This window comes from Buteo buteo, chromosome 14, assembly GCF_964188355.1.
Source record: "Buteo buteo chromosome 14, bButBut1.hap1.1, whole genome shotgun sequence".
In the NCBI taxonomy this organism is placed as follows: Eukaryota; Metazoa; Chordata; class Aves; order Accipitriformes; family Accipitridae; genus Buteo; species Buteo buteo.
This window is the reverse complement of record NC_134184.1, coordinates 33288753-33310131: the sequence shown is the minus strand read 5'-3', so window position 1 is coordinate 33310131 and position 21379 is coordinate 33288753. Positions and strand designations below refer to the sequence as shown.

The window sequence follows — 21379 nt, the reverse complement described above, 5'->3', positions numbered from 1 at the left end:
CAGCCAGGAAGGAAGAGCAGTTGTAAGGTTAAGGCTTGTGTGAAATCCCTATCCTTGGAGATCTACAGATCTGAACTAGGTTGTGTGAGCCTGCTCTACCTGGGCGCATTTTGCACAGGATTTTGGACTACACAACCTCCGCTACTTCCACGCAGTAGCCAAGTGACACAGGCTCACTCTATCGTGTAGCTAAAACTGCAAACAATTGGTGGAACACTTTTTTTGTCATTGAAGACAGGTTTCAACCTCCACACTTGAAGTACAGTGCTGACAGAAGCAGCTTCCAACTCTGTGGGAGTTTTCAACAGCCCAGTTCCTAAATACCAAGTAATTACACAGCAACAGCAAAACTCAAGTCCACACATGTACTTCATAGTATGCCACTACCCCCAAGTAAGCACCTGGAAAGTATGAGATCTCTCTGCCTACTCTGTTAGCTAGTTATTAGCTATGGAAAGCTATGTCAGTCCCCTTCTGCTCTTAGTGCCCATCAATAAAAAGACTAAAGAAGCAACAGAACCAAGCAGCTAACCTCAACACATTTCCCATCAAGGAAGGCTTGAACAGTCTCCACAGAAGAGCCATACTGCTGAGAACAGCTGGAAGCAGGATTAGCATTGTCTGTGCATTACAGGTCTTGGCCTTGCTTAAGAGGGGTCAGTGAGCATGTGCAGCATTAGCTCAAAGGAGCAAGTGCACAGATCAAACCCATCACATGCAGGTACTAAGGCAAGCCTAGCTAACTGATCCCAGGCAGTTAGCATGCTCATGAGCGGATGTGCCATCTCAGCCCTCTGCAGGGAGGAACAGTGCCACAAAAGCACCTGTGCAGTCTGCAGCCCCCACAGTCAGCTCCCAGGCCAGGTGTTGCTCAGAACCCTACATCATGGATTTCTGATGAACAGTGGTTCAATACCAAGACTTCTACTCAAGAAGGATTAGTCTGCTTGCACCAGATTACTATTCCTCCCTCCAAATTCCTGTGTTCTACTGACCTGTGGAAAACCCTGATGCTGAGTGAAGAGGTGTCAGATTTTTCCAGCAGTGTCCTGCAGACTGCTGGTCTCCACTCACCCTCAGGTTAATGCTCTTGCTTAAAGACAGACAATTGTCTTAGATTAATAAAGTAGGGATTACCTGTATGTAGAGACATCTAAGCTCCAAAGGATCCAACAACTCAGTAACATGATATGACAGTCAGCTGACGCTAAGTAACTCTTCAGAGTATTATTGCTCTGCACAACAGAACTTCATGTAAGTTTATTTGAGAAGTATCTACACAGAAATACATTAAGTACATCAAAATGAGACTGCTTCACTTTATACTGAAGCAGCAAGATATTCTCCAGGAAAATAGATTAATTTTACATATTTCCCTTCTTTCAGCTTTGCCTTATGGTTCAGTAAAGTTCACCTCCACAGCAAATGTCTCACTATAGACTTTCCATGTTTTAGACTTGTGAGGGTTATCCAGCTCATTCCTGGGAAGGTAGAGTCTGAAAGACAAAATTTGGTAGTGTATCTTACAGCCTAAGACATGCTTTTACTTTCAGCTAGCCAAGAGAACTTCAGGCTCAGCCCTGCAATATTAAATATAGCCCCAGATCTTGAATTCAGACAGACATCAGCCATGCCTGCACAGGGCTTTGGAACTGACATAATCTGAGAAACACACACAATCAACCTGGTGGGTTTGTGAGTTGTTTTTTTGTTGGGTTTTTTTGGTTTGTTTTTTTCCCACCCAGAGCCCTACAATGCAAGACTGTTAGAGTAAAATTAGTGTTACCTTCAGCTCAAGACCTCCTGATGGTTATGCAAGTGACAGGAACTTAATAACTGACCTTCCTAATACCAGGGATTTGATTCAGTACTCAGTCAAGCTCATTAGGCATGTTGTCCACTTCTAATGCTTACCAAATTCATGTCTAGTTATCACTTAACAGCACCTGCACATCAGCTATGGTTGAATTAGAGATACAGAGAAAGAAGCACTGCCTTAGCAGCTGTTTCACTTCTGATTAGACCTAGTCCACCTGAGGTCTACCAGAATTCTCTGGGCAGAAGTGGAGATAGTCTCCACTAAACCATGTTTAAGAGAAGGTATGGTGGGTCATCCTCTCTAGCCCTGCAGGAAACAAAGCACTTGGGCAAAACTTTTGAGATGTATACCTGCTGTCTGACAGCCCTGCAGCAGTGCCATTTCTCCTGCCACTGGTTTGGTCTAACTAGATGTCTGCACCTAGACTGCAAGGTGCATTGCTGGCTCAGCATATTAAATTTAGAGTTATGAACAATAGACTCACAGCTATCTCTCCACATGCTCTAATGGGATCAATTAAAAATTGTTTCCTTACAATTATTGTTCTCTCCATGACTGGAATAGGATCTCATATATCAAGTTCACTGTTCTCCTGTCTAAATCTGTCAAGTTTGGTAGACAGAAGAGACAGATCTCATGTCTCTGCATTTCTCCATCACTCCCCTAGTGAGACAGACAAGCCCAACTTTTGCTGGCTGGAGCTCTACTGGGAGTTCTAGTTTCAACAAGAACTAACCACAGTAATTTCTGATTTTAACAAAAGCATGAGTAGCAGTAAGTTTGAGCCTTTCTTTGGGATCCCAAACATTGGCACCTCTAACTCTGGTCTTAATATTTGCCTGCTAAGCCACTGAACAAGTTCCAGCCTCTCAGTCAGCCATGCTATAGAGGATGACAGAGTTGCCTTAGGTTTAAATAGTTAGCATTACCTTTTTAAATTTGAGTTCATTAACAATACCTAGAGTGCCAAGGAAAGAGTCCAATGGATTAACTTGATTAAGATAAAGAGCTTACATACTTTAAAACACTTGGCACAGTGCAAGCAGGTGTGTGCCAACTGCCTGCTCACAAGTTACAGTTGAGAGTCAGAGACAAGTACCCACACAGAAGCTAAGACAGGCTTGATCAGCAAGCTATGTCAGCTTTCAGTACTATGTTTGTGAACTTTCAGCTCTGTTCAGACACTTGAAGTTAGGATCTGAAGGCAGTCACTATGATCACTTACCTGTTATTTTCAATAAAGGAAGTGTTGAACCAGAAGAAGAATGGGCAGTCATCATAGCCTTTGGGGAGAACCTAAAGACAAAGGCCTTGTTTAAGGACTCCATTTGACAGCATGACTCAATTTTTGCAGAGGAAGAGTACCCACCTGTCCCCAGTAGTTTGGTTTACAAAGCTACAGTGTCAGTCAGTACACTTGAAAAGCCCAATATCACACCCAGATCACTATTTTCACTGAAGTTATTTCAGGACTAGGTCACTCAATACTAGGTCACATTAAGTAAGAGACCCATGTTAGAAGCAGCAGCTACTCAACTCAGATGTTTTAGTTGTACTGTGTGAACAGCTAGATGCCTCCCCTGCCTGCACAGAGTGATGTAGTAATGTTTGCTGCATCACTCACTGCACAGGGGTGGAATAACAGCTGCTATAGTGGGGCCACCCCACACAGCAGGAGTCACTGGGGAGGAAAACAGATTCTGCCCCACAAAGCACAGCCAGCCCAGCTGCAGTTTGCACTGCAGCCTCTCCTCACACTCAAGTGAAGGTCTTCATGCCGTTGTACTTACGGAATGTGATTCAAATCTGACTTTCACATCACCACTTATAACAGGGCTGTCTTCCAAGCCAATGACTACAGAGTCACTTTCAGAATCAAAGAAGAGCTGGATAACAGAATAAAGTATTACTTTTATGAAAAGTTACTGCAGAGAGACAAGGGACCAATTCATGACAATACCTAGCTACTCATTCATGGTATACAAATACAATAGCAGTGCTAGAATAATAGCCAACGATTTAAGCTGCTCAGGTCAGAGTGAGCTATTGCATTTAATTGATTTCTAGGGAAATCTTTCACTATTTTACCACTACTTTTCCCGTGATTTAGCAAAGCTTAGCTTCTTCATTCTCTCAGAATTTACAGCATCCATTTATTTAGACAGTTTTATGTCCAGTATTCAACTTTTATAGGAAGACAGTTTTGACCTGTAAGTCAGCTTTCAGCTTCTGTGACTCAACTGACACAATTTCATAGTACTCTCACCTTGCAGTTTCTTTGACTGGCACATACACATTCTAGTACAACTTGCTTCCTCACAATTATCTGCACCTTCATATCAGTTCCATTGCCTTTCCCAACTCCTAGGAAGAAAGGGTTGCATTATACCATAGTACATACATTAGCTGGAAAACCAAGTGCAATCCTGTTCTCTCCAGAATGCCTTGCTATAGTCTTTAGAGAACTCAAATCCTAAAGGTAGCTCAAGAATCAGAGGTTGAAAGCTGTACTTTGAAGTACCAGTGAATCCTACTAGTGGAGCAGGAACAGAGTAATGTAGAGTCTAGTTCCACTGACTGAACAAGAACAGCAGTTTGAAGTCCCCTTGAACAAGTCATGCTGAACTTCCAGCCTTTTATCAAAATTACCAGTGTATATGTACAGAAACAGGTGTTCTTTAATGAGAAACATTAGTGGATCCAGCTTGACATGTGAAGTTAATCTCACTTGAAAAGTGATTCCCTTCCCAAAACAGAGCAGGTTGCATGTGAGACACCATTTGACCAGACACCCAGGAAGTGACAGAACACATGGGGCAATTGCACTCCAAAATGCTCTTCATCATATTTTAACTGTGTCATTTGAATTCTCAAATCCCAGTAAGACTACATTCCTATCATGGGTTTAGCAAGAGAGACAGTAGAGATCAGCCGCCTGTACTAGGAAACCATTACCAGAGGAATGCCCAAATTCAAGAGTTCTTACCATGTATGGAGTGGATTTTGAGGTTTTTTATTTTGAGTTGCCTCTCTGGTGGGAGTTTCAACTTATACTTGTTTTTCAGGATCTCATAATACCCAACATACCTACTCTGTAATGCAAAAAACCCAGACACATTATACGGTTTCTGTACCCCACACAGACTAATTCTAGGCAGAAGTAGGATTAAATAGATCTTCTCTGCCAAGTTCTTAGCTCTAAGTCCAAATCTAAGAAGAAAGTAACCATTTGTTCTCCTTACCCTCCCAAGTTCAAACAATCCTCTAGGCAAACTCAACATCTACATTTTTAAGCAGTATTCAAACTTCATGTTCTGAGAAGAATTCCATACTTTTGAGTTCAGCAAGAAGTGAGCAGCTTTTAAATTGCAGCTTTTTAACAGGCAGAATGTTTAAATATACAAGATACTTCCATTTTTACAGATGCACATTCTGAAGGACAGCTGTACTTCCATTCTATTTTATACCAGCAACTAAAGTACCTCTGCCACCAGCTTCATCTCACACCTCTGAATCTCACCATACACAGTGAATCAAAGTGAGCAAAGCCCCAGACTGTGGTCTGAGGCAGGAACTTGTTTAGTGTTTCCTTGTGAATGCAGTCTCTAGAGGATGCATTCCTCCACCCAGACACAGCAGTGCCATGGCCCTCCCCAGGCCAGGCTGCAGGCTTCAGTACATCCTTGATAAACAGCCCAACTGTCTTATAGGGTCATGCTCCTGTGAGGGTGGGCAAACACTGCAGCAGGTTGCCCAGAGAGGTTGTGAAGTCTCCATCTGTGGAGATATTCTAGACCTGACTGCACACAGCCCTAGGCAGCCTGCTCTAGCTCACCCTGCCAGTGGGGTTGGACTGAAAGCTCTCCTAATCTCAACAATTCTGTTATCTTAGATACCATAATTCAGATTTGATTATAACAGAGGAAGGCTTAAGGAATATGCTTGGACAAAGTGGAAGGGGGTGGACGATGCAGTGCAAGCCTACCAGCTGATAGTCTTCCAACACTTAAAGAGTACAGAAATTTCAGGAGTTAAGCATTGGTAGGAACCTACATCTCTGAAACAAGGCAGGGGAGGTGGGGTAGCATAAGCACTCACAAGGCCAGTATTGGTTTGGCTACTGTTGCTGGACCTGCTCAAGCTTACCTGGGAAGGAGTTTCAACTCCTTGAAACTTGGTACTTGTGCTTCTATCAGTTCTTCTCTCCCCAAAGTATTCCAAACTTTCCTATGCAGGAAAAAAGTTTCAAGGGTTAAGATACATTCATTCCACCATCATTCCCCTTCCTGAGAAGGGGATAGTAAACTGGAATTACACCAGTCAATTCTAATAAGAGAATGCAAGTGAAGATATGCAATAGTTGTTTTGGTACCTTCTAACAGGAGGCTTTTAATTAGAATAAGAAAGTACTAATTAGGAAGTCTGATACATTAAGTCTGTCATCCATGAAAGAGTGTTTATAAAGCTCATTCAATGAGGAGAGCAATGTGCTTTAAGCAATTGCTTTAGAATCATCTATATTCAAGCAGTCTGTGGCAGACCAAGCTGAACATTAGTTCAGATCTTCACAAACCAAAGTCAGAGTAAAACAAGGGATTAAATGAATATACACTCTGGCCAGACTACCTTGACTTGGGCTTTCTGCAACCCAGCTCTCCAGACTGATATGCTAGACCTGGAATACTAGAGCAGCACATGCATCTGTCCTGGCCAGGACTTGCTGATCTTTCTCCCTTTCCCTAAAAGGGCTTCTTGCTGTAATGCCGGCAGTCAAGACAATTCTTGATCCCTCACACTACTTGGAGGAAGGTTGAAGAAAAAATTGCACTTAAATAGTGACACTGTCTTTAGTATAGCATGCTCAGAAGCCATCTACAGTTAAGAAAGTTGTTGCTCAAGATCCTATCCTAGGTCTATTATGCCTCAAAAAAACCCCAAAAAGTGCTTCAAAGTTGGTATCCTGTTAAATTCTATTTTCCCAGTTCTTCCTCATCAAGAATAGTCTTCATCAGAAAGGAGTTTACATAGTAGCAAGATTTGCAAGAACTTTTTTGTAAAACAGGTTGTTCACAGTATCCTTTTTCCAGTATAGACTTTTTGCAGAGTATTAGTGCATTTCACCAATTAGGTAGGTTCTAAAGGGGCATTTTGAATACTAGAAGAATCAAATAAAGAAACACCATGTTTTTTTACCTTTGCACTCTCAAACTGGTCACTGTCTATAAGCCAGGTACAGACCATTGTTCCAGTCCTGCCTGTATTAGAAGAGACAGGTTGAACTACAGGAGTTAAGGTGTTTGGGTTTATTTTTGTGAAGATGAAGTTATAACTTTTGAAATAGAAGACATAACAGGAGGTAAGTGACACTAGAGTAGTTAAGTGCCTGTATTTCTGGGAAGAATGAGTTAAAGACAAGATACTGCAGTTTAACATGTTCCTTGAAAGCAGTCCCCACATGTCTTTGTAGTATTCCTAGAGATACTTAGGAAGCTGGCCACTATCTGCATACTCTATTTAGCAGAGGATACAGTCAAGTACACACTACTAGATTAGGTTATAGACTCGCACTTGCCCATAATCTAAGCCTCAAGACTTCTCTGCTCCAACTTTTCCCCTCCAACCCTACTAAGATGACATCAAGACTGCTAGCACAAAAACTCAAATATAGTCTCAGTTTTGAATTTAAGATCCAAGAGGTTCAGTCACCCCTCCCTACACTTGTTCTTCAAGCTAGTTTTGGCCTGCAGGTAGTTTCAGTGTTCATTCTGCAAAACCTTTTAAGCTATGGTTCCAAGCAGGGGAAAGAGCCACCTTTGTGTTAAGTAACCACCTGGTTTAAGCCAAGTATTTGCAGCAGTAACAGCAGGCAGCTAAAGATGTGACAGATGTTTGCAAGGAAATTTGGCTTATTTGCACAGTTATTATGCACTTCCAACAGCTCCCACACTACTACAGGTTGTGGATAGCACCCATAGGTCAGCTCACATGCAGTAGCTTTGACTAGCCTGTCCCCATAAGACTACATTGCACTCTATCGCATAATACCTTGTGTATCTCAGTTTAAGACCCAGCTGTACCTACAACATTCCAGCCTCCACTGCAAGAAATTAAAAAGCTTGAGGTATATTACAGTGCAGGATATTCAGTGTGGGTGACTGGCTGCCAGGGAGCCAAAGCAGCAGTTTAACACTTTTGACAGTAGCAGTTTTAATACCTCCCTATCCCCAGCCTCCCCTGGGGGACTGCTGTCCCAGCAGTCAGGACAGCTGGCAGTTACTGAAGACCATTTTAATCTAAGATGACATTGGTTCTTAAGAGATCAAATCTGGGCTACTGAGAAATGGGGTTGTGTAATATTAAACACACAGCACTATACTGTTGCTAATCATCTCGCTGTCTGCAGAATTTGTCAAGTTACACTCTAAACCCATCTCATGCTATGACTTAAGGCCATACTAACATTAAAGAAGGCATGATAAGAATAGCGTGATTTGTAGCATACACAGACTACACAAGAAGTCCTACCTTTGCCTCCTTTACAGTGAATTGCTATGATGTTCTTTTCATCTTGACTCATCCATTCACGGACACTGGCAGTGAATTTCAGCATGTCCCTAGATAAGAGGGAAGTTAGTGGATCAAAGCAAATGCCCACATAGAACTATCATGATGTATGTATTTCTTGACAAGACTCACTGTAGCGCTGGGACATTGTGGTCATCAATAAAGATCCTTTCCACCCTGTAGTGGAAGTACTTGGGGTCATAGCCTTTTTCACCTACAAGGAAAGATCTGGAATTATGCCAGTAAAGGGAATAGACTTGCAACAAAGAAAGTGGCTTGTGACACACAACCGCTGGTCTGAGTATATACTAGTTTTTAAAGTACAGTAGTAAAAATAGACAGATCAAAGTAGAAAAACTATGAGGTAATTTGGCTAAAACCATGCTTGCTTAGCTTCTAGTTTCACACTTCTCACTTTTAAGTGAGAATTCACCTCCAGGCCCAGATGGCCATTCCTTTCCATACAGGTTATTTAGGGATCTGAAAGTTAACGTTCTGATGTACTGTCAGGGTCAGCCACAGCAACGTGCACCTACAAAGTGGTAAGGAGCTGCTAATACCACACTCCTCATCTGTGACCCCTCATCTATTCCTCCACTAGCTAGAGGACAGTTACTTTTTCAGGACTTCAGTATCAATGCTTCTGTATCATACCTTGTCTGCTTCCAGCTCTGATGCTCTACTATGAAAGCAGAAGCCACAGGACAGTTATTCCTAAAGTGTTTTTCATTGTTTTAGGCATTTCTAAACAGAATAGATTTTAACTATTCATTCACATCTCTTCTCAGCCTTGATTAGAAAAAAACTCCAACATCACCCCAAGTTTTAGCCCAGGTTTAGTTTTCCACTTCTTTAGTAAGAGTTTTGGAACATTGAAGCAATTGTTCAGCATGAGCAAGGGAGTCTAAACTGCAAGGCATCCAAGTATCTTCTTTGCAAGCTTTGGTACATTAGATGCTCAAAGTCAATAGCCACATTCAGGACAGAAGGCAGTCAGAGACAGCTGTGCACTTTTGACAGACTAAATTCTTGGAGATCTGGTATTGCCACCAGCATACCTTGAAGACATGTTTTTCTGTTTAGCAGTATTTCAATACAGTCACCAGCTAAACATACTTACTGCAGAGATTGTAGACTTTATAGTGGTCTGCATGTTTGGTGTCCAAAAATCTTGCAACTTCCTAAGGCAATAACAAGATGCAAGTTCAGAGTAGTTGGTGCTCTACTCCTCATTTCCACTACCACCTCATCCCCCACCCCCAAGCAGGGTCAGTGACTGCTGTTCATCAACAGCCCTGGGACAGCAAGCCTTCCCAGGCCAATAGCTCGGGTTCTTGTCTGGAATAAAAGTACTACTGCAGCTATCTTCCCTGCCCTACATATGTTTCCACAATATCAGGCAGCATAGCTCTAAAGGGCATTAATGCAGACCTTTTAAACATCTTTATTTAGATGAATATACAGTTCTCGCTTGTACTATTACTGCTCTGGGACAGAACTGACTTGGTTCTCTGAAGCATTCCCAAGAAACAGGAGCATCAGAGCACCAGTTTGTGCACAGTGCCAGATACATGCCACTAGGCTTAGCTAAGAGACTACAACACAAGTGGTGCAGCACAGTGGAGACCACCATTTAGTCATTCCAACCAGCCAAGACAGTAGGACTAGGACTGACCTGACAATCTAGTCCACAGGCAAATTAGTGGGAGCTTAGAAGTGAAACAGCATTCAGAAATACTGAACCTGATAAATGACAAATTTTTACCTCAATTGGGTTCCTATAGAAAGACTGCTTCCCAGAAGATGGAAATGACATTGCAATAATGCGATCTGTGGAAAAGAGAGCAATCAGAAATAACAGGGGGAACCCTCCCCACATGTAGGAACTATGTGATTGAGAGCAATATCACTATGAAACAGCTTATTTCTACCCTAATTATAAGAACCACCTACCCATTTCTGAGAGCTTTTCTTCTGCATTTAGTATAGCTAGAGTAGGAGAATAAAGCTTCCTGAAGCATCAGCTACCATTAAGTGTCAGTCTCTACAGAATCACAGGCAAAAAAACTATGAGTTAGTCCATAGTGTCTCAGCTCTGGCTCCCTAGGCCTCAGGAGAATTTCCATCATAACATACAGAATGTACAACCTCTCCCCCAGAAGGCTAATCCTTGAGAACAAGTGTCAGAGTCAGGAATCCATATTTCAAAATGCCACAGAAAATGAGTAGGCCTGCTTTGAGTTCACACTTAAGTTTCATTAGTCTAAAACATTGCCTGTATTTCATGTCAAGCACTTAACTAAATAACTAGTGTTAGCAGGATGTAACATGCAGCAAAGTATCATTTGCTTCTACACACCAGTAACATAAGTGAGATCCAGATCAAAGCCATCTTTCATATAACGCCTTTTGTTTTCAGAGACCTGCCAAAAGAAGTGTAGAGTTAGTCTTCCAAAGGAATGCCAAAGATCAACAAGAGTTGCCTGTTACTAGGCAAAACCAACCATCTAGACTCTGAACTTCAGTCATGAGTAGCAGAGCCTCATTTTGCTATAGCAAAGTTCACAGCATTAGCCAAGAATAACATTTATTGTGTTAGCTTTTAGGTAGAAGCTCCATACAGAAATTTTACCCTGAAGTATCAAAGTTTATTCTAGTGGAAAGAACACTGCAGATTCTTTGCAGACTGCAGCATAATCTGTCGTTGCTGTTTGAGTGGCTGGGGGCTGAGGGAAGGAATTAGTTAAGGACAGCATAACCAAGACTGCTTATTCCTGAGCAAGAGGACATACTTGAAGCTTCGAGTACCACTTTAGTGCCCCTGATGAAAAAAAAGCAGCATTTACAATGGATAGGGCTTCAACAGCTAGGTTGTTTTGCTTTCACCTGGAATAAGCACCAGAAGCATTAAAATTCCTATCCTCCCCCATGTGAGGGAAAGCAGCCTATGTACCACACAAACTAGAAATTATCAATTGAGACACATGGTGGTGTTGCAATCACTTTGACATGCTGGCCTTCCAGGTCAAGTTACTGCTTACTTGAGCAAAGTTAAGAATTATTAGCTATACTGAAGTTGGAGGCAAAACTCCAGTACCCTGTCAGGGACACCAAACAGACATGCTGCTTAGGCAATATTACCAGTTGCAGACCAACAGGCTGTGGGCAGTCTTGCTACTCACTATTGATGGTAGCCTGGAGAGAGAGCTGGAAACGGTAATAGTAGCCTAGATATATTAAGAGGCCAACTTACCATTCTCCTGGTCACCACTTCAAGTTGCTTCTTCTGTGAAGCCAGGCGAAATATTCTTATTAAGATGATAATTCTCAGAACTCGGAGGAGAGTCACCATTCTAGATGAGAGTCAGATTCACCATGAAAGAAAATGAACACAATTAAACTTAGATGCAAAGCTTAAAGGTATTTAAAAGCTGTTTCAGAGACAGTTTAAAGCTTTGTTTCATATACTAAACTAGGACTTTTCAGGCTGATTTTGGAGAAAGAATACTATGCTTGAAGAATACCATGGTTTTATTGAGTTTTTTTTTTCCAGAAGTACATGTTCTGAACAGCTAATGGAACTAGGAAACCCGCTACTTGCTCAAACAGACTTTCACAGGCCCAGCAAGCAACAACACTACCTATGTTATTAACCCCAAATTCTTGTTCCTTGAAGCTTGTTCTCAAGTATACATTTAAGTGCAAGTAGCCACCTGAAAAATAGCTGAAAAGAGAAGTTAGACAGGCTATATACATCATGCCTTGATTAAGAAACCTGAGAACAGATCAGTATAAACCCTGTGTTTAATCATTCAGCAACTTGAGCAGATGATTTGGTTTGAGGAACTTTGAACTGCTGTTGAACTTTGAAGCAGGCAAGATGCTTATGTGAGTGGTTCTACTGGAACAACTGAACAGGGGCAGCTGCTTTTACATACCCTTAGGGACTAGGGCAAACTAACAATCATTCCTTAAGGACATATGTGAGCATATACTTTTAAGGAGCACATGCACATATTTCAGGTCCTGATACACTTAAGTAAAAAACTTGGTGAATACCTATAGTAAGGGGATACCTACAGTAAGGGGGACAAACATTATGGAAACATTAACCCGTGACCTGCAGTTGAAGCCAGTCTGCTCTCCACTGATGTAGAGCTTAAAGTCATCTGTGGACTGCCACCAAAATTTCACTTGTCACATATACACTCTCATCCACAAAAAAGCTGCTCAGATTCTAATTATTCTGAGATTTATCAGGTGCTTTAAGACTGCCATCTGCTTCTTGAGGAAGGTCTATGACAAAAGAAAAGTGATAAACCCCAGGTAAGCTACTGGGAATTATTTGGATTGTGCAGACACTACTGGAATGTTAGGCAGGAAGACCATCTCATCTCAAGATCTGGGATTTGGCCAAGTCTGAGGTATCATCTAGTACCAGGTAGTATAATTTTGGTCAGAAGTGGACTGAAGCACCCTTAACAAGAAAAGCCTTACAGAGGGCCTTAAGGATTGCATGGGTGAGATGGTAGGTCCCAGGTGAGTACCTTCTGAGAGCATCAGTGTGAACTCCTTTTTATGTGACCCAAAAGCCTATTCTAAATCCCCATCAACTTCAGCAAGTCAGAATACAAGGCACTTGCACACACCAATCTACAACAAGATGGGTCAGTGCAGGATCAGGCCTACTACTAACATAGCCTAGGAAAGATAGCAGTGCAGATTACCCTGTCACAGTGCCATTTCTCCTACCTGTAACTGGATGCTGCCATAAGATGAAAGCGGCTTTAGAAAAATGTGGCCAGAGAGATGGGAAGTAATTATTAAAGTCCATTTAATGTTTAAAAAGACCTAGAAGGAAACAGCCTTTTATGATTCTGAGGCTGCAAAAGCTATTCCTTTGGTAGTTCTACCTTTTGAAACCTGAGTTTAGCTGGCATTTGAAGAGATGACTAATAATTCCAGATGTTTGTCCAACTCTGGATTCTTCAATAACTAGACTTTGAGTTGGTAATTTCTAGAAGAACGTTTACCCCCTTGTGCCCAGTAGCCAGTTGAATTGTGAGGGTGATTTTTTTTTATTTTTTTTTTAAAAAGAGCTCAACTTCTTTCCCTGGCTGATGCAAGCAAGTTTCACTAATTCGAACCTACTGCAGATAAAATAATCTTAGTTGTAGTTCTGTCTCCATCAAGAATGGATTCCTCTCACAGGTTATCATCTGATCAAGCTACAGAAATCAGATGGAAATATGACTTTAATTTATGCACATGAACAGCATGTTTCCCCTCTCCAAGGCATGGCTGAAAAATCCAACACATGTTACCATGAGGCTTTTGGGACAGCAAGGTGGAGGAAACAAGACAATGTGGCAGCTCTTTCTATTTCAAGATCCATTAGACAGAGATCCTCCCTCAGTTGTCTGTTCCATTTGCTATTATAATCCAACTCTTCTTTCTAACCTTCAGACTCTCCTCTCTATCAGGGCTGCTGCACACTTTCTGCCCCAAAAATGCCTGAGTTACAGCATTTGATGGCCTCACTATTCACTTTTAATTACCCCAAGTGATATGTTTAGATCATATCTGCCTTCAAGACGGGGACAGTCTATAGCATAACTGTAGACCAAAGTTAGGTGTCTCTATCCTTCATTAGTCTGTACCATGAAATACTATCACTGCCATATTCATGATCTAGTATGCACACATCTAGCTTAGAGGTGCCCAAGAAAATTCTTGAAAGACTATCAAGAAAAGACATCACATTTAACAGCTGCCATACCATTCTTACCTTGGTATCTGATCTGCTGCAGCAAGGTCTGAGAAGGAGTACGTCATGTTAATTAACAGAGTGCCCACCACTATGAATGCATCCAAAATATTCAGTTTGGACTGGAAATAGTTCTTGAAGCTGAAACAAAGGAGAGTTTTAGACAGATGTCCATAGGGATAGCAAAGACTGAAATACATCTTCAGGAGAAGAATCACCTATACAGAGCTACTGCTAGAGACAAGCTCTCCTGAAGTAGTTCTTAACACTAAGGACTGAAGTCTCACTAAGAAAGTAATCCTACACCTGGCCTACACAGGTAAGTCACAGCAAAGCTGATGCAGTTTCCAAGTGCTCACTTTACAGATTATTCTATAAAAGGGTAACAGCCAATAAAAGTTGTGGCCATTGTCTATGACCAGGAAATTAGCCTACAGGGCATCCATGTTCATAGTCCAAGCCCCAAGTATTACTTCCTTACTAGCTTGAGGACTTGCCACACTGACTTAATTTTTGTCAGTGTCTTACTTACCCTTCAACAAACACCCTCAGGAGAACATCGATGAGAAAGAAGAGTGCTATTGCCAGGGAAACACCTTCAAGGATCTCTCTAACACCCTTCTTCTCACTGATAGCCAGATCCACAATCACAACTATAATATCCACGATGATAAGTACAACTCCAAATACTCTGTCAAAAGAAAAATACAAGTCAACTTGAGACATAGGAATGACTTGCTGACATTGACTGAAGAGCACAAGCCCAGATTTGTTTTCAGCTGTTCCAGCAAGAGTGTGTTCTCTTACGTACAGATTGAGGCCTGCTTGTATAAGCAGCTGAAGGATTCAAATTACATTTTCTAAGTGATCTGCACAGAATATGTCATCCATGTGGAACCATATATCTACCTCAGACTCAGCTGTAGTTATTAACCTATAATTCCACTGGTACCTAGAAGTGGTACAAACCTGAATGCTTTAAGGCACACAAGTGTCAGTGTTGTCTTTCAGCTTACTCACCTTCCTTCCCACTCACAACTTGGTGTAGCCCCTTAAAAATAACTGTCTTTAATGGCTTACCTTGCTCCAGCACCTAGACTACATACAACTGACCAACTAGTTGTTCAAAAGCTGCCACAGCCTGGAGTAAGCCATTAAAGAGCTTTTATCCAAGTCAACAGCATTTACAGTTCTGACTTTCAGGTCTCCTTGGACAATGTAGTCATATCTGTTTAAGACTTCTTTCCCAATCAAAGTACTTTTCTCACGTCACCCTTTCTGGGGGTGATAGGCGATTCAGTACTTTCCAGACAGAGCAGGCTGGAGTCACTGCTGTTCAAGGAATTCTCCAAGTTATCACACCAGAAATGAGGACCATTTCTACCCTGCCCATATCATTACAAGCATGACCTTTTACCTGAATCCAAATGACATCACAAATGGGGAAATTCTTCTCCTAATTGCACTGCAAGAGAAGAGAACTGGCATCAAGACAAGTGACATTTTGTTACTGGTATTAGCCACAAGAGCACTGTTGCATTCTTTTGGTTTTAGAATTCTGTATAGTAGCAATTTCTTAAAGAGGAGATTATTTGGTTGCGTTCATGAAGTATATAGGTTAAGACAGTACTTGAAAGCAATGCTTTGATCACTCGTTAGAAAAAACGTTCGCCAGCTACAGACCCTAGAAGTACAGCAGTATGTACTTATGCACAACACTATTCAGTGTTACAATTCCAGTGACACTAGAAGTTTGGCTAAATGCCCAGTTATAAGCTTTAAGAAGCAGTCTTATATAATAGCTATTGGTCAATAGGGAAATTAAAGCATAAACATCTCTTAAGGTATCTTGTTCAAGATACTAGACTATTGTATCAGAAGATTTATTTTTTTTTCCAGGCCTGGAAAAAACTGCACTTGTTAATAGCTCCACTACTGCTTCTGTGCTCTTGGAATAGATGAAGAAAAATCCCTTTTCTGCCTTTAAAAGGAAAAATTGGTTTGGCTTTCAGATTGAAGACTCAAGTGCCTTTTAAGAAAATGAGTTACTGAAGCTAAGTTCTTCCAATTGTGAGAGTTATCTCCAGCCCTAGCAGGGTTCCAGCTCCAGTTACAGAAGATTATTGTTGCCTCTTTGGTATGCTTTAAGCCTTCTGGTTTAAAGCTAGTTACACAAAGGCCTATCTCACTAGTTGAAAGTCTCTTTAGGCTACACCAAGAACTAAGGTAGAAGCAATTATCTGCAAGCCCCAAGTTCTGACAGTCTGAAAAAACAGACTGCCAGTCTGTTAAGTAATCTTGGGATTACTTAACTACTGTAAGCACCGAGTCTTTTCTTAGACACTTGAAAGAAAACACCTTCTCCAAGTATATCACTAACAATAGGACCTAACAAAAGCTCCGAGATACTGACAAAAAGTACTGGTAGATTCCTTTTGTATTGTTCACATACCTACCCCATCTTTCCTGTTATATACAGTTACTACACTCCCCCTCCCCACCACCATTAGAGATACCACTGTTACAGGAAGTCTTTGTCAGCTCAATAATGCATACTGCACCCCACAGTGATCCTGTCTGAGCTACTTGTTTCCTCTAGGGTAACTTGAGCATTGCATTTCACTTGGTGCATATCCTTAACACCTCAATAACTCAGTTTAAGACAAAGCTAGATATCTTTGAAGTGATTAGGAAGCCTACTGAATTAACCTACACTTCTTATTAGGCTCATACTTCAAACTAAGAAGCAAGGTCTAACCAGCAAACACCTGCATCCCTAAACGGGAAGGAGATACTTAGATTGTAGAACCCATTTTTCCCATGGAAGTCAAGGATGTAATAACAGGTCTTGTCTTGAAGACAGCCTAGCATATAGGAGGTTCTCCTTGCATTTGAGTGTCTAACATCTAAGGAAACACTGCAATAATTACACTAACAGTTTGTTGGTCTGTGTCTTTGCCCAGTCAATCCTTCAATGCAAATTTAGTAGGCACACCAAGACTTCAGCTTCCACGGTCTAAGGACAAATACCTTTATTAGGTGCACTAAAGACTGAAATGTATGCACACCACTCCAATTTGGCCTGCCAACATCTTCAATCAGTTGAAGAGAACATGGCATATTTGTTCACATACTTAGCTGAAAGCCTTCATGAAATGCATTTGTAAATGCCAACTTCTAAATTCTAGAAAGACATGTTGTCACATAGAAGAACTGAGATAACAGGCTTAATCTTTCTGTTCTTGAGCTGCAGGAACAGAGACACAAATGTATTCACTTGTCACTGACTTGACTAAGTACGCTAGCAGAGTTAGTAATCTGGTGACAAGAGCTAAACACTGTTAGAAAATAACCATTTCAAGAATGAAGTTAATCACTAGCAAGTTCAGACAATTTAGTCTTGATGAGGGCATGATGCTTATCATTTGCCCCAGATACTCATTCACCTCATTTTCTCACCAGCATTTGTTCTTCTGTGCTCTCCCAAACTCACTGTTTTGGGAAAGTTTAATCAATGCTGTTTGCATACACATTCTCCATAATATGATGGACTTCTAACCTGAGAACAAGCTACACTTTATGTCTCTAGAGATGAAAGAAGCTTCCTGAACTTACTTGTCTTTATTATGTGCTAGAACAAATGTCAATATAAAGTGATTTACTGGGCTTATCTCTACTTCAGCAGGCCATCTGCCTTCTTATTTTGGCCCAACAGTTTCCACCTTTGGGGGTGAGGAAGGCATTTAGTGTAACATTAGCTTACTTGAAACAGCTGTCTGGTTCATTATCCTCATCACAACCATCATCAATCTTTACTGTGGGCTCTTCTGCTGTTGGAGAGCTGGCAAAGGAATAACACAAGTCACATACTGATACAGATGTCAACTTTATACATTGCTACCCTTCATTGTCCCAGAGAAAAGAATATTAACTGTCAGCTGAGCAGCGAGCAGCAGCCTGGGCCAGAGCACAGGCACAGTACCAGAGGAAGAAAGACTTCACATACACTGGCAGAGCAGAACCCCTTGGCTTGTAGTGACCTAGTTCCCATTAGCAACCCATCTCTCAGAAGTTTCTCTTTTGGGGGAGAAAGGGAACAGATGTGTTCAACAATCAGATAAAGAGCTTTGAAGCAGGGCATCCAAGAGTCTGCTGAGGACTTAACAGTCCAGTCCAGACTCTGGAAGTGCTGGAAACATGCATATGCAAAATTGCTTCAGAGAGTCCAAGTGACATTAAAGCTATTACAGTAAACTACTTGTTCAGAGAATTAATGTTTTCACCAGGAAAAGCCACAGCACAGAGATGTTTTTGTGCAGAGCAGGATACCAGACCGGAAACTGGAAGACCAGAGCAGCAGCAGCTGAGTTAGTGCTAGAACAGCATTTTTTGGGGGTAGTGGCTGCTTGCCATAACTTCCTTAAAAGGGTGTCTTTAGATCAAGTTTTTGTTCAGCCACCTGAGAAGCTCTGAAGGCCACATGATGACTTCAGAGAACATAAAGGATAACAACCAAAGCCAGGGGTTTAATTCAGCCTTCTCCACAGAAATACTGTGCTGCATAATAGCACAGCCACTGTGTTGCTGTGGGTCTGCCTCTGGCATCATTACTTCTTGGGCAGGAGCAACTACATATGCATATTCAATATTGATGTTTCCATACTGTTCTGAGGCAATTTAGCATGTTTGAAGCATTAGTGTAGCAACTCAGAGGATCCAAGTATTCTTCACCCTCCACAACAGACCCATGCGCCAGCACTGCTTCTGCAGTGTGGGCTAACCCCCTTTTAAGCAACAAGTTAAATAATGCATTTCCTACAGTGTCAGCAACAACCAGTACTGATGGTTCACCACCTGCGCTCAGTATCAGGCTGAAGAGAGCAATGATTTCCCCTCCTGCAACAATTTTGTTACTTAAAGCTAATTTTCCAGCTCCAGTATCTCCAGACACCCGTATCTGCAACTTTGTTCCCAGAACTGAAGCAAAGCTCTAGTGATGTATGGCCATTCAACTTTGATTTGCAGCTATTCTTATGGGATATTCACTTGGGAGTTTCCACTTAATGTACAGCTGAAATGGTTCACTCATTAAAGCAGGCTGCTGCTGCTACAGCAGTTTTGCTGCTGGCCACTTGCTTATACTTGTGGACACATGAAGGATACCAAATGCCACCTTCTTATCCTCTACTGTGATTAAAATAAGCCAAAATAAGAATGAGCAACAGTTGTGTTTTGGGTTAGGAAGCCAATCTTTAACACAAAAAGAAAACAGAAGTCAAGTCTGAGTACATTATTTCCACTGTGCTCCCACACAAAAATTCAGTTCTAGATAATGCTTTCCTCAGAGGGAGTTTTGTTTTCCTCTACATCTACTTGTTGTCCAAGCTGGAACAAGCTCTCTGCCACAGCTACTACATCTAGTCTTTGACTACTGGAGTAGAAGAGAAGAAAATGAGGACAGTCTAGAAGAACCTATTTCCTCCCCACACACTCTGAACTTCAGACTTGAGGCTTTTAAGGAGAGCAGAGCAAGAGCATCTTCTTCTACAGGAGAGCTTGACAGTGTTTCTGGAGGCTAGAAGAGAGCTGGCTTTACTGCCACGAGCTTATTATACCGGAGCTGGGTGCTCTGTACTTATCAGCTAGTTCTTAACTACTTGTAAGAAGCCAATCACAACAGCATATTTCTCTCAGAGATATCATACCTCTGAGACAACAGCATTTTAAGGGGGGGAATACAAAGACTGTACGCTGTGTTAAGCTTCAAGCACTCCATCGTTATTCTCTTTGTTAGATTTAAAGCACTAAGACACTCTAGACAGGGCACTGACTCACACAGCATACTTCAACCCCAGACCCGTACCCTGGTGCGGTTCGTTCCGCTCACCTGGACACTCCTGTCAGCTCTGCCCCTTGTTCATACTTCACAGTTGTCATTTTGCCTGGTGTGGCTCTGCTGGTCTTAAGAGAAGCACGTCGAGTTAAAGAGGTATCAGTACGAGAAACGGCAAATACCAGCATCCTACAGCAGCAGCCTCACACGATACCAGCAGACGTTTTCGACTAGTGTCCCCCCCCCCAGCTGACAAAGCACAATCTTCACCTACGAGGCTAACGAGAGCCGGCGCGATGAGGGTTTTTTCGCCCACGCCTGCCGTGCCACAGCGACAATCCCCTCGAAGCAGCACCTTCCTTCCCCTGCTCCAAAGCCAGGAAGCGCAGCCGAGCCCCAGCCGGCCCCTCCGGGCGGGACGCGGCCCCAGCGAGCCCGGGCTGCGGACCCCGGCGAGCGGCTCCGCGGGGAGCGGCTCCACGGGCCGCGGCCACACGCCGGCTCCTCCGCCCCCTCCCACCACACGCAGCCTGCGGCCCCGACCCCCCGGGCAGCCCTCTCCCCTCTCCCGCCGCCGCCCTCACCTCAGCGCGGCCGCCCACCCCCGGCGCTCCGCGGCCTCGGCGGAAAGCGGCGTTAAACTTCCTGAGGGCCGCTCTCCTCCCGCCTTCCCTCACCCCGCCCCGGCCCGGCCCGCAGAGACCCACTCACCCGCCCAGGCGAGGCCGAGCCGCGGAGCACGAACGCGCCTCAGCTGCCCCGGCCCCGGGGCCGCGGCTAAATGAGCCGGCGGCGCCGCACGGCTGCACCTGGGCCGCGGCCGGGCCGGGCCCGCTGCCATGGCGACGGCCCCGCCGCCGCTCCCGGCACCTCGCCGTCAGCAGCGGGCGGGCCGGGCGCCTCGGGGGGACCGCCCGCCCTCTGCCGAGCCCCGGGCCGCGGAAACTGTCTGTAAACGCGCTCCCCGCGGCACGGCGGGGTCCGGGGGGTCCGGGGGGGAGAGGCGGCCCGCGGGCTGCCGGGCGGACGGGCCCCGCGGGCGGCGGCGGCCGCTGCCTCCCCGCAGCGCGGGGTTTGTGCGGGACCGCGGAGCGCTGACCGACGCGGAGAACGAACTGTTCCTTGGTGACTGTCTCCCCGCAACTGCACGTACCACGGACCGGTGTTTGTCAAGGATTACGCCTGTCGGAGGCTGGTGCTTGGGAGCGGTGAGCGAGAAGGAGCCGCGGGCAATCACAAAACTTAATTAAATGTTCGATGAATTGACGGTCTTGTTGAGAAGAGAGGCCTTGCTTGAATAGATAGGGCCGGAAAAGATAAGAACTCCTGCCTTTGCTCTCGTCCTTGTAGATGACTTGGCTTCAACTGGCCATATGGTTTTACACCACTAATGAAA

At 43.3% G+C, this 21379-nt stretch overlaps 1 protein-coding gene across 4 annotated transcripts; it reads right to left on the bottom strand.

Moving 5' to 3' along the window:
• Positions 1–1237: 1237 nt before the first annotated feature.
• Positions 1238–21246, bottom strand: LOC142039593 (phosphatidylinositol 3,4,5-trisphosphate 3-phosphatase TPTE2-like). 4 transcript variants are annotated; one of them, XM_075046318.1, is made up of 19 exons: positions 20695–21246; positions 20038–20111; positions 17914–17991; positions 15568–15615; positions 14683–14841; positions 14172–14291; positions 11637–11736; positions 10743–10806; positions 10149–10213; positions 9504–9564; positions 8516–8597; positions 8345–8433; positions 7013–7074; positions 5966–6046; positions 4806–4911; positions 4086–4183; positions 3610–3705; positions 3045–3115; positions 1238–1496 (listed from the first exon to the last, which is right to left on the bottom strand). In XM_075046318.1, exons 2-19 carry the CDS (start codon positions 20085–20087, stop codon positions 1394–1396), a joined length of 1533 nt encoding a protein of 510 aa, XP_074902419.1. In that variant the 5' UTR covers positions 20088–20111; positions 20695–21246; the 3' UTR covers positions 1238–1393. The 4 variants fall into 4 exon arrangements, with proteins under 4 accessions (XP_074902419.1, XP_074902422.1, XP_074902418.1 ...); XM_075046321.1 differs by having other exon boundaries at positions 20038–20106; XM_075046317.1 differs by lacking the exon at positions 20695–21246 and adding an exon at positions 20568–20646.
• Between the last annotated feature and the right edge of the window lie 133 nt (positions 21247–21379).